The sequence below is a fragment of the Colias croceus genome, chromosome 14 (assembly GCF_905220415.1).
Source record: "Colias croceus chromosome 14, ilColCroc2.1".
NCBI classification, from domain to species: domain Eukaryota; kingdom Metazoa; phylum Arthropoda; class Insecta; order Lepidoptera; family Pieridae; genus Colias; species Colias croceus.
In genome coordinates, this window is record NC_059550.1 from 1,327,090 (window position 1) to 1,345,448 (window position 18,359).

The following is an 18,359-nucleotide window of genomic DNA, read 5'->3' on the forward strand; positions in this document are numbered from 1 at the left end:
TTGATAATTTATTATTGAAACTCGGCTTTTATTCTTTCCTTTTGTAATATTGTCCCCGGCTTATTTGTTCCGGTGTAATTTGAATTTTTTTATTATTTCGTCTTTTAGTATTTTGTTGTGGTAATACTTTGATAGATTTTCGTCGGGACGCGAATGAAGCTGTCTAAATTTAGATACTGTAGTGTTGTCTTCTTTCGTTTGATATTATGTCCCGTTGAATGCGATCTTCGTATTATTTTGCTTCATGATATCGTTTTTAATTAGATGAAGTCGGGTTTTAGCTTCATTGCTTTTTATGCTTTTTCAGTTATAAATCTGAGGGAAATGTTGCGGTTTATTGCGTTTTTATTTCTTGCTATAAAATATCATGATGACGAGGATAAAAATGAATTTAATAACTCAAATCACTCTAAGCTATTTTTATAGTCGAGAAGATATTTGTAGATCTTTACCTGATTCCCGATATTTGGTAGAAAACAACATCTTGACATTACTATTACTGCGCTACTATTACTTGACACAGACATGAATTATAATAGAACATAAAAGTGAGCGCTCTTAAATCTTTTCAAATATTCCATTTTCTCATACAAACAAGATAGAACTTGTAACAAGTGGAAATATTTAATGAAAACATCACCTGCGCTCGTCTGATATATTTATAGGTATTTAAATACAAGAAAAACTCGCCGGAGATCGAAACGCGGGGTAAGCGAATGTGACTCTTATTATTATTTTTAATAAGGTCACAATCGCGTGTTAAATAAAGAATGCAATGGGGAGAAAAGGTAACGCAGAACGCGAGGGGACTTCAACAATACGGCTCGTTTGATAAATTGCGATATTGTAGATACAGCCAGTGTGATTGACCCGCGCGGAGCTTATAACCTGGAACATTTTCTATGCTGCTTGCATAGAAAATGTTCCAGGTTAGGTAACAAGCGTAGGTCAAGTTAGTCTGGTCGTTGTGCATGATGCGGAATTTCTTTCATTGGTTGAATTTTCCATTTGGCGTCTCGGTTTGTCGGTTATTGAATTGTTTGATGTGTAACGAAGGTTTTTATAGGCTCAAAGGATGTTGTAATTGGGAAGACAATGCCATGTACGCGGCGATGTTCAATTTTATCGTTTGCGGATTGTTTTTGTATGCTGAATGTGAAAAGCTCTTTAAGAGCATTTTCTATTTTGCGGCGAGCGTTTGTTAATGGATTTTGTGGTCATATTTGTCGTCTATTCAAATAATAGACGTTTTCAGTTAACTGTATCAAACTGAAAGCACATGTGATACCTATCGATGTTATAAATCTAATACTCGAAAATTCATTAGGTATATTATGTACCTATACATTGCAGTGGGACTAAGGCAGAAAAAAGTCATAATTTAGTAAATGGAATGGCAGTTTTAATAAAGTTAAAAGATGCATAGGTACTAAACATTTCATTCAGGTCTTATTTGACTTCATGGTTATACATTACCCCCTAATCATTACATATGTAATTATTACATGTATATACAACCGCGCAATCTATAACTAACATTCCGCTGAACACAATTCTAATTATGTAACATCCAATTAGATTTAGGTACCGTCCGCAAACTAAACCGCCAATAATTTCCCGCTACAAGTATTTAGTATCGATCGGATATATGTGCCGGATTACTCGCGTAATTTCAATCCGGAGCGCGGTCAACGGTCAACGGTTACGTGGCGGTTTTGTACGGTCAGCAAAATAGTCTATGTTTTCACTTTGCGATATTAATGTTGGTTTAGAATTTAGATGGTTTCGATCGATTTGATTGGCTTGTACTTGTTTAGATTGGTATATGGATGATGTTTAAAATTTATTTATTTAAATTTATTTATTTATTAATACTTTATTGCTCATATAATTATTACAATAATACTTAACCTAAGAATACGTTTAAACAATTGGCGGTCTTATCGCTATGCAGCGATTTCTTCCAGACAACCGGACTTACGGAGAGATATTAAATTATAGAGGAAAGGAGAAATATTGTGATTAGGAGAAATTTATAATAAAAATTATTCTCTGAATAATTAATAGTTTTTCGAACGAAAATTACTTAACTGTTTTTGTTTGTTGCCGGTATCGTTGAATTTCCTTGAAACCCAAAACTGTATCGTAATCGCGATTCGTGACGTTTATTGTAATATAATACGATATTGTTTATTTCGTTTCCCTTACTTTATTTGGATTTCAAGAACTTCCCAGAAATATTGGGAACCTGTCTGTTCAAATGACTTTATATGTAAGCAGTACGATAATAACATTATTTTTTGTTCTTAATAGTATTTTCTTGCACGTGATATTATAATTCTTTCACTAACATATTTTATTTATTTTCTTGTATAAATATTATTTTCATAGAAAGGCAAAAACATATTTTGTCTTTAGTTAAATTTAGTTGGTTGCCATTTTAACTACTTAACTATTAATTTTAAATTACATTATAGATAGGTTTAGCGTTGCATCTCTTTTAAACTAACTCTTCTTCATACATTTTTATTCCTAAGTTTCTTTTCATTATATCCCATAGAATGTTTGTTACTAAAATGTTGTAGTAAATGTATTATTTAACATGTACTCTTTATAGAATCGATATTGCATACATTACATAGTAGCATTGTTTATCATTTTGCTTCAATAATTCTATCAGAAAGCGCCTGTGGTAGTCTCGTCGAACGTAACACAACTATTCTATACGTCACTTTGTTGTAGCCTTCAGGGTGTCTTTAAGCAATATTATTTCCAGTATGGGAAAGAGATGGCGCTATACGACCTATATAGCGCTGTCCTATTTCCACACTGGAAAAAATACTGCTTTAAGACGTCATGGTACGGAGGTAGGATGTTGAATACGTAGTGTGAGTCGTTTTAGTGCATGGAGTTAGTAAATTTGCTTCTGTTGTTACCTTATAGGAGGAATACATGCATTGAATGTGTGTTGTTTTAATGTAATAAAAATATATTTATTTGGTTGTATTTTTCAGATCTTTGCCATTTATGACATCAGCGGTAAAGTTTTATTTTTAATGATTAATTATCAGACTGATTAATGTCGGGTTCAATATCTTATAAAAGAACTTATTATTGCGTATGTTCTCCTATTTATTTTGTTACATGTTTTTAAATCAAGCTTAATAATTTACCTATTATTTTAAAACTGTAAAAGGTTCTTAAATTACAAACTAGATAACTAAACCGTCCCCAATATAGCGATTGTGTAATATTAAAGAGAGAAATCGGAAGCCGGTCACGGGGAAACCCCGCAAACGTCACATGTATGTCACGACTCACGCACGATATCTTTCAATGGTTTCTGTTCGTAATCCAGTTCTGGAGAATGTATGAATGAAAAGTATTATATAGGTAAAGTATATTTGAAAGATAGAAAAACATTTAATACAACACATCACTACATAGTATAAAACAAAGTCGCTTTCTCTGTCCCTATGTCCCTTTGTATGCTTAAATCTTTAAAACTACGCAACGGATTTTGATGCGGTTTTTTTAATAGATAGAGTGATTCAAGAGGAAGGTTTTAGTATATAATTTATTAGGCTTTAGACGAAGCGGGCGAAGCCACGGGCGGTAAGCTAGTATAAAATAAAATCTAAAAGTTCAGAAAAAAAAACAAGTAACATAAATGATATACGGTTTGGCTCAAGATTTACAGGAGTGTGTTGTTTAAATGTTTTGAATAGCGAATAAGACAGACAGAAGACTATCTTCAAGTCTAATCTAAATTCGCCGTAGACCGTAGTGCCGTAGCTTCGAATTTGATACAGCTAATAAAGGATCGTTTTATCAATCAATCTAATAACTCTCTGTATATACATATAAATGAAGCTATTATTTATTAAATTTATCTATACCTTTCAATGGTTGACCTATCTAGGTCATTAAGGTTTAGCTTCAACATGAGCGGAGCAAAGTTCACCTACAAGTAAAAAAATATTTGTGAAAACTTTTTTCATTTATTAAAATGTTTTCACTATACCTACAAAGTGAAAAGCTTTTAAACAAGTTTAATCACAAATTCAGTGAACCCAAATTTTGTCATCTTACCAAAAGGATTTTCTCAACTTGGTTCACTATTAAAACATTTAATATCAAGTGTCTGTATAGCGACATTCCAAGGTCCCGCCTGTTCGTATTGTTCACAAACTTGGCAATCAGGTATAGAGATAAAATATAGGGCCGATTACTATTGGTCCGGAGGATGACACATTGATTGTTATTACTAGATACGACGTTATATCTTACATCCTTACTATTCCTGCTTATATTTTAAATGATAAAGTAGCTCTATCTGTTTGTCTCTTCTTCACGCCTAAACCGCTGATCTGATTTGGATGAAATTTGATACGCAGATAGTTTGAGACCTGAGAAGGGACATAGGACAGTCCTTTTGAATTTCCATTGACAACGCGGCGGGATAAAATTAATTGGCTTATTACCTATCTTAGGATTCACAATCAAGTTTTAAAGCAGTTTTAATTCCAGAGTGGTTAATGGCGCTCGACAACCAATAAAGATCTGTCATTTTTCCACCCTGGATTTAATACTGATATAACATCATGATGAATGGAGAGAAAAGTGTAAATAAATACACAAATATTGATGTAATGTGATAGAATTATTGCTCGGAATGATACAGCGTGTGTGGCGTGATGCCAAAACGCTTCATAGTATGTTATTGTAGAGTCTTTTTACCGTCACTGTTTTCAAATAAATATATGAAAAATGGGTATATAAAGAATAAAAAGAAATCGTTTTGAATAAAAAATACTATCTATATACTAATATTAGAAAGCTGAAGAGTTTGTTTGTTTGAACGCGCTAATCTGGAGAACTACTCCTATTTGAAAAATTATTTCGGTGTTAGATAGCCCATTCATCGATCCCGTAAGGCTATATAATATCATCTCGCTAAGACCAAAAGGAGCGGAGCATTTGGTAAATATCTGCCCTGAATAGAAATACAAGTGTTAATGAATACAATGATACATGAACATGTTAAGTAGGTTATGTATTCTACATTAAACCTATTAGATACCCCAAGTATCTTGCATTGATCTTTTCTTAACCTGAAGAATGAAATAAACAATTCTAAATGCGACTCTAAGGTCTATTCTCTATTGTCTCTTCCAATAGCTGTGTATCCACTTGGGTGGCCCCCCCCCCCCCCCCCTCACCCCTCCCCGTCGGCAGTCAATCGCTTGATTAATACAAAGTTGTCAATTATTATAATTGAGGTATCCGGGCTCGTCGATTTGTTTTAATTAATAATTGCTTTGGCCGCTACAAAATAGCCGGAGATTGTATACAGTATAATGTAGATAATAATTGGGCGCTGGTTTGTGTAAATATATCCGAAAATTTAACTATATTCGGAGGTAATGGAGGGGTAATATTTTAGTACATATTACGTGATGGAGGAATCTGTTAAGTGACGTGTTGGAAAATTATTGTGGAATAATAATCTATACTAATACCTATTATAAAGCTGATGAGTTTGTTTCTTTATTTGAAAGCTCTAATCTCGGGAACTGCTGGTCCGATTTGAAAAATTATTTCGGTGTTAGATAGGCCCACTTACCGAGGAAGGCCTATAGGCTATAATATATTATCATTACGCTTAGACTAACAGGAGCGGAGCAATGCGGGTAAAACCGCGGAGCACAGCTAGTAATAATATTATAAAAACAAGTTATAAAATAAAATAAAAATAAAAACTTTATTTATTTGCCTTCACAACTTATACTATTACAATAGAACAAAATATGTAAACGTGTAGCATTTACGTTGTGAAGGACTAGTGTCTGAAATAGGTCTGTGAAAGACCTGTAGTACAGATCACTAGCCCCCCTCGCGGATGATACTACTTAAATACATTTATAACTTAACATAATAAACAAATGGCAAGAAGAGAAAAAACAAAACAATAGTTATTAGAAACAGTCAAATTTTCGATCATATATTTAGAATGGATTGTTAAAAACTGTTGAGCGATGAACAATATTTTTCCATTGTAAGTATTATTCGTTTATAGAGGTATTTATTCAATTTATTATTAAAAAATAACTTTTTTAAATTTATGGGTTTTCATCAGGTTTTTTTAAGTTTAATTCAGATTTAGTAGACAACATATTATGCTGCTTCGATTCGACGATTATAATATCATTATTATGTACCCAAAATTGAATAGATATAACAATACACTAATAATATTATTATCCACAAACGTGAAATTGAAACAATTACAATAATAAAGTTATTAATACACAGAGCGCGCATCTTGCGGCGCGTTGTATAAGACGCTTAATTAAAGTATAAAGTCAAGTTCTCATTTTCTTATTGGCCCGAACACGAGGTGTCTAGTTTTGTATTATTTCCCAAGGGACTTTTGGGAAGTTTCCCGTCTTCCATTAAAAGGGGTGGTGCGGGAATTTTGTTTTAAATATGGTTTACGGTAAAGGGCTGGATGTTTTAGTATGTTAAAATAGGCTGGGTTTTTAATTATTATCGGAAATTAATTGTTAAGGTATATATAATAATAGTGTAGGTATGGGTTTCAATTAAATTCTGTGGAGATAGAACGTGATGAGATAATGATACTCATGTTATGTACCGATTCGTATTCCAAATTACAGCAGTATTGCAGACAAGATTAATAGTATAATTTCCTTTTTCTGTTGAAAGGAAGCCCAATAGTGCTAAGTAAAATATTGTTAAGTTAAATAATCTAATACTATGTTTAATCGCGTTTATAAAATACTAGATTTCTGCACGCGGCTTCGCCCACTTTGTCTAAAACTTAATAAATTATGTATTAAAACCTTCCTCTTGAATCACTCTATCCATTAAAAAAAATCGGATCAAAATCCGTTGCGTAGTTATAAAGGTGTAAGCATACAAAGGGACATAGGGACAGAGAAAGCGACTTTGTTTTATACTATGTAGTGAAGATGTATTAAGACTACATATTACGTAAATAGATCTATTAACTTTTCTAACCACATCACCAAACAAGTTGACTAAGAACTAAGTACCCACTAATCCCCTAATAATCAATATAACTCAGCAAAACGGAATTAAAACTTGCCGCTAACGAACGGCTATCGAACCAATATAAAAGAACAAACTTCGAGCAACGATCGAGTGCGACATCGACTCTTCAAAAAACTTAATTATAAGACGCGATTCGAAGATAAATAAAGATTATCCCAAAAGTGGGCCAGTTAATTTCCCGGGGCCAAAGTTGGTCCGGGGCAAATTGGAGAGAAACTTCTCCCTTCATTTCCTGCTTGTGATCCGGGATACGGGATTTTCTGCCGTCATTACTTTTTCGTGGCCGTGATTCGATTTACATGACCTCCGTGAAGCGACTAAAAGATTGTGGTGACGCCTAATTGGTCGCAAGTTGACGGGGATTAAGCTTCAATTTGTGATAATACACTTGTATGTATTTGTAGAACATTGTTTTCTATAAAAAGGTGGTATCATATAATCGCAAATCAAAATCACACATACATAAGTACAAAGGGTCACAAATAAAAATATTTTAAACTTATTGAAATTGAAGTTACATCACACTCCACTGTGTTTCATTAGATCAAAAAAATTTCCCTGTGCTGTTTATTGTATTTATCGATCAAGGGATGTATTTAAAATGTAAGAGTAGAACACCCACGTGTCAATTTCTTATACTTTTTTTTTGAAAAAATGGCAAACTTTAGGTGAATTTTTCATGAAAAATATTGAAATGTATTCTGAAATCGTAACTGTCTAAGATATTTATTTTAAATAAATATAGACTTATAAAGCATCTTTGGGCGCATATTATCCAGTTTTTATTTTTGGAAAACTACCTCCGAATACCGAGAAATATATTTTTTTCAGATTTTCGTTTTTATTTTTTTTCTCCCTAAAAACGCAAAAGTGCGGCTTGTCACTAGCATAGAATTATTGCTCGTAATAAGGCCTATCACTCATAAAAAAACCACGCCGCACTATTGCGGTTTTTAGAAGGAATCCAATTTCTAAACATAGTGTAAGGGTTGTCAATAAATTTGACCATCATTCTTTTTATTTTGTTTTGTACTATATTTTTACCATATTACAATAAATGAGATATTTAGGCATGGAATCTAATGACCTGCTTGGGAAACCTTTTTTTAATTTTTTAAAATGTTTAAAATTTAAATAAATAAATAAATAATATAATAATATATTTATAATTAATATATAAATTCGGGCTTGCGATGTGATAAGTATGTAAGTTATATCTCTTTTTATTCCTTGTATATCCACACTTAGAAAAAAAACATGTTTGACCTTTTTGCGACAACCCTATGTTGTGTTTTTTGACCTTTTTGAAAATGGCGTATTATTCCCAAAAACCGCAATAGTGCGGCGTGGTTTTTTTATGAGTGATAGGCCGTATTATGAGCAATAATTCTATGCTAGTGACAAGCCGCACTTTTGCGTTTTTAGGGAGAAAAAAAATAAAAACGAAAATCTGAAAAAAATATATTTCTCGTTATTCGGAGGTAGTTTTCCAAAAATAAAAACTGGATAATATGCACCCAAAGATGCTTTATAAGTTTATATTTATTTAAAATAAATATCTTAGACAGTTACTATTCCAGAATACATTTCAATATTTTTCATGAAAAATTCACCTAAAGTTTGCCATTTTTTCAAAAAAAAAGTATAAGAAATTGACACGTGGGTATTCTACTCTTACATTTTAAATACATCCCTTGATCGATAAATACAATAAACAGCACAGGGAAATTTTTTTAATCTAATGAAACACAGTGCACTCATATCACAAAACTATTAGACAATTATAAAAATTTAATGAAGTTTTGCTTGCATTTTAATAGTAGATATAGGTAGTAATCTTAAGTCATACATTACATGTTTAAATGTAAATTTATTATCAACTAAGTAAGGTACTTTTAAATAAAGTTAATTTTAGTATAAGTAACATTGTAAAAAACACATAAAACAAAAAACTGCATTTATACTGCCTCATCAAGTATCAAATGAATAACAAAAAGCTTACAATATGTTTGTGCCACGTGGCGTGTGTAAACCGGAACGGCGCGTGCGCGGGCGGCCGTGCGCACTTCCCGTGTACACAGGTGTGGGTCAATATTATATCGATCGACATTATTTCTTGAAACTTTAAGGAAAATATTACGGTTACATATTACAGTATTGTTCCAGGAACAACATGCAACTTTTGTTAGTAGATTTTATTAATTTGAAGCATTAAATTTTTTTTTTTTTTTATTTAGAAGAGAATATTTGCTTCGTAATAAATGACCTAAGAAACATTTAAATCGATATTGAAATAATATTCACATGTAGAAAGTTTGATGAAATTAATTAATTTCTCCGTGACGGGAGACTTTCTATTTCTAACCCGAGATAGAAACGAGAAAAAAACACAATAATTGTCATTAAATTAAAGCTTTTTATAATACCCAATTTCTTAAAGATTTTCATAGTAGAGAATATCCTAAAAAATGTAATAGCGCAACAAATTAATTTATCTCATGAAAAGTATTATTCAATTACGCAAAATTATATTACTTTTTACCATGTATTTATTCCATTCAACCAAATGTCACTCATGGATGCGCACGCGCATTCCTCGCTCGCGACGCTCCTCATTTGCATAATAGAGCTCACGCGAGGCAGACGTGTTCCGCGCTAACGCTCGCGTTTTGTATGCGTTTATTGTTGCTTACGACCTGTCAAAACATGGTTACACATGGTCTGTTTGGTAATGATGTAAAGTTAAATTAGAGTTGATGTTGTGTTGATTATTGAAGTGAAACTTCTTTAGGCGCGTTGAGGGTAAAATTTCAAGGTCATGGTGATACCGTCACGTCATGGAGTAAGGCGATTTGGTATCTTTGAATCTTGAAAAGAAGTTTCTCTTGTCACGCGTATGCTCAACACACGATATTTTTTTGTTTAAAGCAGTGGTTGATGGGCTTTATGTTAATTTTTAAGTATTTGTTTGGCATTTATTCCAAACTTTATGATTAAGCATATGATAACCTTACTTAAAATATGAAAGTTGGAAGGATATGAAGTGATACTTTTCCCTTCAAAAAATCAATTCATAAGTAGATATAAGTATGAAAACAGATTATGGCATGTATAATATATAGTAGGATTCGTGATCGAAATTCGACCTTCTCAATCTCCTACCTGCGTTCCAATGCACGCATCGCGAACTATGAAATATACGATAGGATTTACAGTACATTATTAAATTCCTACAGGAAGCGGACTCCACTATGTACTTATATTATGTAGTATAATCGCAGGAGTTTAAGAAAGTGATGTCTTTCTGGTTGTTAAAGAATTGAAATATAAATAATAGATATATATTATATATCATATAATTATGTTAATCCGAAAAATACATATAAATAGAGAGACAGGATAATCATTTTTCTTCACGTTTACGTTACAAAGATAGTATCTTATCTTACGTACTAACGTCTCAATTCTATTCCCACGAGTGCATTGACCTAGGAGATGTTACCTCCAATCTAGACTCGGAAGGACTTTTGAAACCTAACGATCGACGGATTGGAGACTAGTTTCCATTGTTACGGACGGCTCGGGAAGATAAAGTGCTTTGAACGTATTATCTGTATAGCGTTGGATGTACGCTTTAGTGTTGTAAAGGTTTTAATTCATTTCTACTTATATTTTGATTATAATAAGATTTATTTTATTTAAAATTATAAATTTATGGTACCTAAACTATATTTAGTTTATACAAGGTGAAAGGTAAGACATTTGAAAAATTTAGACAGGAGCTTCTACTCATGAAACTGAACAACTTTTGTTCTACAACTTTGCTGAATTCGTAGAAAAAAATTTGGACTTTATATGGAAATCTGTCAGCTGATTAGCGAAGTTTCCTTACAAAGTCCAATTTTTTTTACGAATTCAGCAAATTTGTAGAACAAAAGTTGTTCAGTTTCATGAGTAGAAGCTCCTGTCTAAATTTTTCAAATGTCTTACCTTTCACCTTGTATAATAAGTAGTAAAAAGCTTCACAGCATTTTGGATTCTATAAATTAATAAGTGTCTATTTATTAAAACTACACACATTTTATGAGACTTTATACCTACTACAGTAATCTATAATATAAAAATGAATCTCAAAATGTGTTGGTAACTTGGTAAGCGCATAACTTGAGAACGGCTGAACCGATTTCGTTAATTCTTTTTTTATGATATTCCTTGAAGTATGAGGATGGTTCTTATGTAGAGAAAACGTAAATATGTACCACGGGCGAAGCCGGGGCGGACAGCTAGTTAACATTATAAATGGGGAAGTGTGCTTTTGTTTATCCTTTTTCACGTTGCACATAAGCGATTATGTTATATGATTTTTTTGTGTTAGGAGGCAACTTTTTACGAGGCGCATTTGAATCACTCCGAAAATTAAAATTTCTTTTAAAAATACACGTACAACAACTGTAAGTTTTTTCTAACTAAATTATTTGATAATTTATATTTAATATGATATTTAGTTTTATAGTATTCAAATTTTTTATATTATTTATAGTAATTAATAGTTAATAATTAATAATTAGTTACTAATTTATAAGGTACCTACAATGGATAAGGATCCACATCGTGATTTCCCGGTAAGCGAGGTATAGCAATTGGTCGGCCGTCGAACCTGGCTTGTACAAGTTTTTACCTCCAATTACTACTTGCGTGTATTGTAGGAATTTCACAAGAATTTCAAATATTTTACGACTTATTTTTTTCGGATTTTTCAGTACTGTGACTGTGTAAAATCAAAACGTAGTAGGTATGTTTTCACTGTAGTATATACGTCTATATTCTATAACTACATAGTATAATACATCGCTTCCCGCTGTCTGTCTGTTCCCACGTTTATCATTAAAACTACGCAACGAATCGATGCGATGTTTTATAGATAGAGCTTTTATTTTTAGCCAAAGCAATGGCTCTAAATTAAAAAACTATCTATCAAACATAGCATCAAAATCCGTATACATATAAAGGATAGCCTTTAAAATCAATTTAAGACGACATTATTACGGATAAGTTTTTTAAATAATTATTATCATAGTTATTAAACCGTGAATATTTAATAAATACCGTTATCGGTAGATGGACTACAATCAGATCAGACTTTATTTGTGTTTACTTGTAAAGATGAAGTCAAACAGAATCTAGATAACTAGATAGATACTAGTTACACCCTTATAGCTCAAAAACGGTGGGACAGTTTTAAATATTTTTTTCTTTGTTCGATTTGTCTCGGGCTGAATAAGCATAACATTTAGATAATAAAAGTTTGAAAATGTATACCCGGACAAAGCCACGGCTAGCAAATGCTTATGATTATTTTGTACAATCCTATGTACGCTTTCCTGTTTCAATCGCCACTAAACCTCTGCATATTGTCGTACAATTCAAACAAAAGACAATACACGGGAATGTAACGTGATTTGGCCGTTCGTTTGCACGGAAATTAACAAACAAATCGTATTATGTAGTTTACAGCCGCTCCCGGCGGCGGTCGGGAGCCGTCTGACGGATTAGCTGTTGATTTGCCTGATTTGTTGATGTGACGTCATTGTGTTCGGACGATGAGGGTAGGTGATAATGTTGTTAGTAGGAACGCGGGTAGATGTGACAATCATTATTACACAGATTGCAGATAAAATTCGTAAATGTAAAATCTTAATGAAGAGCAGTTTATGAATATTAGTGTTGAAAATGAGTAGAAATCGGGAATCTAAAATACGTTAAATTGATTGCATTAAGTTGCGTTTCGCAAACACCACCCTCGCCAGTCGTAAATTGTAATCAATCCATTAATATGTTTTTCTGTACATTGAACAGACTGTGGTGAAATTGAAAAATACAAGCTTTTGCACTCGGCCTTGCACGCGTTGTCTACAGCTTAACAAATTATGTACCGCAAGTCGCAACCTCTCCCGAGAATTACGCTATCCATTGATGAAAACAGAATGAAAATCGATGCAGTCTTGCTTGAGTTTATCGCGAACAATCACACAGATACGACATAGAACTTGAATGAATGAATAAATGAAAAACCTTTGTTGCTATAGTAATTCAAATATAAAAGAACAATACATTTAAATCAAGCAAAAGCTGGCCTTATCGCTAGGTAGCGATCTCTACCAGGCAACCCTTAAAGTATAGGAATACGTAAAACAAAAATTGGGCTAGCAAAAACAAGGCAATACAAACAAGGCTTTATTTTCATACTGCTTAACAAAACATTGCCAAAAGTATTAGGGAAAAGTGCTAATCAAATAACAGACGCGTCATTTTTACACGCTCCTCAATGTTGGTAATGAAGGGAAAGTAAAAGTGCATTCTCATCGAGTGGTAATAACCGTTAGCATTGAGTTCATGATCCGTGACGGACCCATTAATAGTTAACATATGGGGTAGAATGGATTAGGGTGCATCTTGAGAGGACGATTTTGTATGGGCTGATGGAATGGGTACGAATGTTGGTGTAAAGAAGCTAGGAACATTATTGATGTTGACCACAACATCAGTAAAATTAAATAAATAATAAATAAATGTTTCAGGACAATTTTCACACACGGCACGATCTGATCCCATACTAAGCTTTCGCTTGTGTTATGGAAACTAGGTGGCTGATAAACATACATATTATATAAATTAAAATAAATACTTATATGGATAATTAACACCCAAACACAGAGCAAACATCTATGTTCATCACACAAATATTTGCCCCGGGTGGGAATCGAACCCACGAACTCTGGCTTGGAACGCAGGGCCACTACCAATCAAGCCAACCGGTCAGTTCATTGAAGCTGGTTTGTGTCGTTTGACTATTTGCGAGATGTCCGAGTCATTGTAGCATGTTGGTTATAACAACAAATCACATAACTTCTGACAAATCGACAGAAGAATACGATACATAATAATTATAGTGTTTATATTTATATTTACAATATTACATACCAGGCTTAAAATTCAGAAAATGACTTATTGACTAAAATTATAAAATTCGCAATGTTGTATTATACCTACCATTATATTTATTTAATTTAGTTTACAAGTTCCATGTTGACCATGGATTATATTTTGATAATTACGTAATCAAGTATTCCACAATATAATTTCTCCATACTGTCATTTACTGTAGAATAAAACAAACTAAACTTTACACGTATTACAATAAGATCTTTATTTCCAGGGCAAAGCAAGACGAGATGCATCCTTAGAAGAATTGCGAGCACACATCCACAAATACTACATACCTCTCGGAAGACAGTTTATGGTGCTGTTTCCTGAAGGAGGTTTCTTGCATAAGAGGAGAGAAATTAGCCAAAGGTTTGTGAGAATATGTTTATTATATGCTTGAGAATAACGCAGAAACATTAGAAATATAATAGACAATTTATGTAAGAATTACATTGATCTATTGTATTATAATTATTGACGAATTTAAATTTTCTCTGAGAATTGAGGAACTGCTCTAATAGTACACTTCTAAGTACTAAATTGAATAATTTGGTTCTCACGTTTCCAGATACAACTAAATACTCTCTGAGTACATTGAGGTTCTCTTTTAAATAAACCTTCTCTTATTTACCAATACACCGAATCGATCATTTTAAATCCAGCATGAAATATGTTTCACAGTACAATGTCAACACGTGGAAAGTTTAACATAGAGATACAAAAATAAATACTAAAAACACCCCCAGCCAATTATTCGTGTTTTGTTTCTAACGAGGCAGGCAAGTAAGCCCCACTTGTATTTGTTTTGAGTGCACTTCAAAAGACGTTTTGTTTCATTTTGTGAGGGCCAATTTTTTTATAATGCTATTTATTAATGTCCATGATTCTGGTATTGTTTTTCAGTTGTTATGAGTAGGAGGAAATTAAATGAAACGTGGATTCGTAAAATTAGTTTTGAGGCACCTTGATTTGTTTTTCAAAGTTAAATTAAAAAAACGAAATAAATTATACAATTTGAATAAACATTCCTTAGACTTTTTATTTAAGACTCTCATTATAATATTTGAGATTAGTTAATGTCAAATCCTTGTAATGACAATATATCAATAAGTTGAAATAATACGCAGATAAATAACAAAATTGAATCAAAAATTGAGACTGATTTTGTATTGACATTGACAAAAATAATTAGTTAAGTGATTTCTTAAATGGGATGAGGGATGAAGATAAATTGTCACCTCATTTCTTTAAGGGTGGGGTGTAGGGTGTAGGTTATGACCTAATTCTTAAATGCTTAAGTTCATAATTCGGTCTGGATAAAAATAAATGTAGTTTCTAACGTGAAAATGAGGTATATAAAATTGAGGTGTTCATAATTGTAAGATAACTAATTATTTTAATGCAGAAGAAAGTTCAATGAAGAAGTTGAAATGAAAAATATGGCAATTCGTCTGTTAATCCTGTGTAATCTTTGAAACGGCTGAACCGATTTTAACTGAGATTTCATTGAAAGGTAGCTATTAAATAATATGTAAGGTAAATTTAATTTGAAAAATATTTAGACTTCTACCAAACAATGTTATTCTCATCTTATAATATTATAGGCTTCACCTAGACTCTAGAGAATATTATTCGTTAGATATTTTAATTTTTATTTTCATATCTATTTTTGTAACAGATTTGCCGAGAAGAACAATTTGCCCAAACTCGAGTATGTCACGTTGCCCCGCGCGGGGGCAATGAAGGTCATCATGGAAGAAGTAGGGCCCCACAGAGAACAACCCAGCACGTCTAAAAGCGAGGATAAGAAAGGTAATCTATATATATATATCTAAGGTAAGGAAAAAATGTGTGCGTGTGGTTAAACACGTAAGAAGTGAAACTTCTTTATGACCTTACTTTTCAAAAAATATTTTACTATATGCAACTTTACAGAAATACATCGAATCACGCGTGGCAGAGATGAAAAAAGATGGCGCGTAACGAAAAAATGTTACACTAAATTTTTTTCCAACCCCGATAAAGAAGTTTCACTTCAAAAAACAAAATCTATTAAAATTTCAAATCACATTCACGTTATATCAAACAATGCTTAAAAAATCCATAATACAAACTAAAAGAAATATAAACTTTTTATCCAAATTACAAATCAAAACATTTCGTAGACTATTTTTTGTATCACCAGATACTATAGCCATAAATATATATAAAAATGTGAACGTACCCACAAAAAACGCAGCATAAACCTCCAAGAAACCATTCTTCCTTCCAGACAACAACTTCAACCAGAACAGCATCAAGACCACCAAGACGAGCGACAGCATCGAGTGGATCCTGGACGTCACCATCGCGTACCCGGAGAGAGTGCCCCTCCATCTCACTGACGTGGTGTGTGGCATCCGGGGAGCTTGCACCACACATATACACTATAGATTGTATCCTAGTTCGGAGGTAAGTTCTGGAAAATTGTGCTTGGATGTTCTTAGATTAAATATTCTTCAGTAGCTGCGCCCCGCGGTTTCACACGTGTGGCTCTGCTCCTGTTGGTCTTAACGTGACAATGCCTCCTTCGATAAATGGGCTATCCAAAACCGAAAGAATTTTTCAAATCGGACCAGTAGTTCTTGAGATTAGCGCGTTCAAACAAACAAACCCTTCAGCTTTATAATATTAAGTACAGATTAGTATAGATTTGAAATAACGGGTTAACAGGAAACAAAATTATAATTAGGTGTCCAAGTTATAATGGTATGCAAGCAGTCTACTTTATATTGGGTTTTTATCCAGTTTACATGATAGTATCATATTATGTTGCACATTTTTATTCTATTTAGTAGGTATTTATATTTATATCATTGACGATACTGCTGATAGTCTAACTAAGTAGAGACAGACAGACGAACTGTCTTATTAAATAAACTGTTTGTTATGATTTAAATTTACCTTCTCTCGCAATACGTTATTAAAAGCGTAGCAATCGAATAACTGTTTTTCCGTTTACCCCAGGTACCTTCAGACTCTGAAGGCATGACCAACTGGCTCTACGAAATTCCAGTAATTCAGACGAGCTGCCTTATTAAATAAACTGTCTGTTATGATTTAAATTTACCTTCTCTCGCAATACGTTATTAAAAGCGTAGCAATCGAATAACTGTTTTTCCGTTTACCCCAGGTACCTTCAGACTCTGAAGGCATGACCAACTGGCTCTACGATCGTTTCATAGAAAAGGACAAAATGCTAGAAGAGTTCTACCGCACTGGCCAATTCCCAGCCAAGGGAAGCACGCCTCTAGTCACCAGGCCTGTTAGACAAGACAACGTACGCTATCTGATCCTGCATTTATTCTTCCTAGCGTCGACCTTCATACAGTACAAAATTTGGTGCGCCCTTCTGACGTGCTTATGGTAATAGACAAGAAAGAAATTTCCAGAACGCTTTGGCGATCTCGAAGCAGAGACATAGCGTCGAACCAAATTTGTTATAGATAAGGAATATTGTAATGGCTACACGGTATTGAGTTTATTTCTAGCGTGACATTCACTAACCAATTTCAATTACTAGCGAAGTAATGGATCTTCAACTTCGACGACTACCAATTATTGCTTCAGGGTTCAATTGTCACGCAGAACAATAAACTTAGTATCGTGTCGGCACAAGTTTATAGCTGTGAAGTTACTGCGAGTCGTAGATGTAGCAGTGTGCAAAGAGGTTATATTTTTTGTTTACGACCTAGAATATTATGTGAGGCTAACTTCGCAGCTATAAACTGAAGGAAGTAATGTGGTAAAGAGAAATTGCAATTGTGAACCAAATTGTTAAATGATAAAATCGGAGAGTCCTCTAATAGATTAAGATATATGGCAGCTAAATGAAAATAGATAACTAAATGTTTTACACTTTTCACGTCACAATACGATGTAATTTTGTAATTTGGACAATAGTTTGATTGTATTAGGATGATTCAGGCTTGACGCAGCGAACTGCAATGCATTTTTAATACGGTATTTCGATTTGAAATGTCTGTATAACTGCTGGTTTTTCACCCCATTTTATTACTCCTCAAGTATTCGGGAACTTTATAAGGATATTTATTGGCATTTAATCAATTATGAGAAGTGATTAATACTTTCCTCGCATCGCCTGAAAGGAAATCCATCATTTTGGACAGCTTTTTATAATTATTGCTTGTTGCCAATGAATAACGATGTAAAAACAACCCTATTAGTTAGACAGACGTTTCAAATTCCTTTAGCGCTGCGTCAAGTGTGAGTCGTTC

General features: G+C 33.1%; 1 protein-coding gene across 1 annotated transcript in view; it reads left to right on the plus strand.

Moving 5' to 3' along the window:
- LOC123697258 (acyl-CoA:lysophosphatidylglycerol acyltransferase 1-like) overlaps positions 1 to 17,524 on the plus strand; it is a 111,244-nt gene extending 93,720 nt beyond the window's left edge. The window contains exons 2-4 of the mRNA XM_045643712.1: positions 15,761 to 15,894; positions 16,355 to 16,533; positions 17,255 to 17,524. Coding sequence (XP_045499668.1) covers positions 15,822 to 15,894; positions 16,355 to 16,533; positions 17,255 to 17,491 — 489 coding nt within the window. The 5' untranslated portion in view covers positions 15,761 to 15,821 and the 3' untranslated portion in view covers positions 17,492 to 17,524. The remainder of the gene's footprint in view (positions 1 to 15,760; positions 15,895 to 16,354; positions 16,534 to 17,254) is intronic.
- The last annotated feature ends 835 nt before the right edge of the window (positions 17,525 to 18,359 follow it).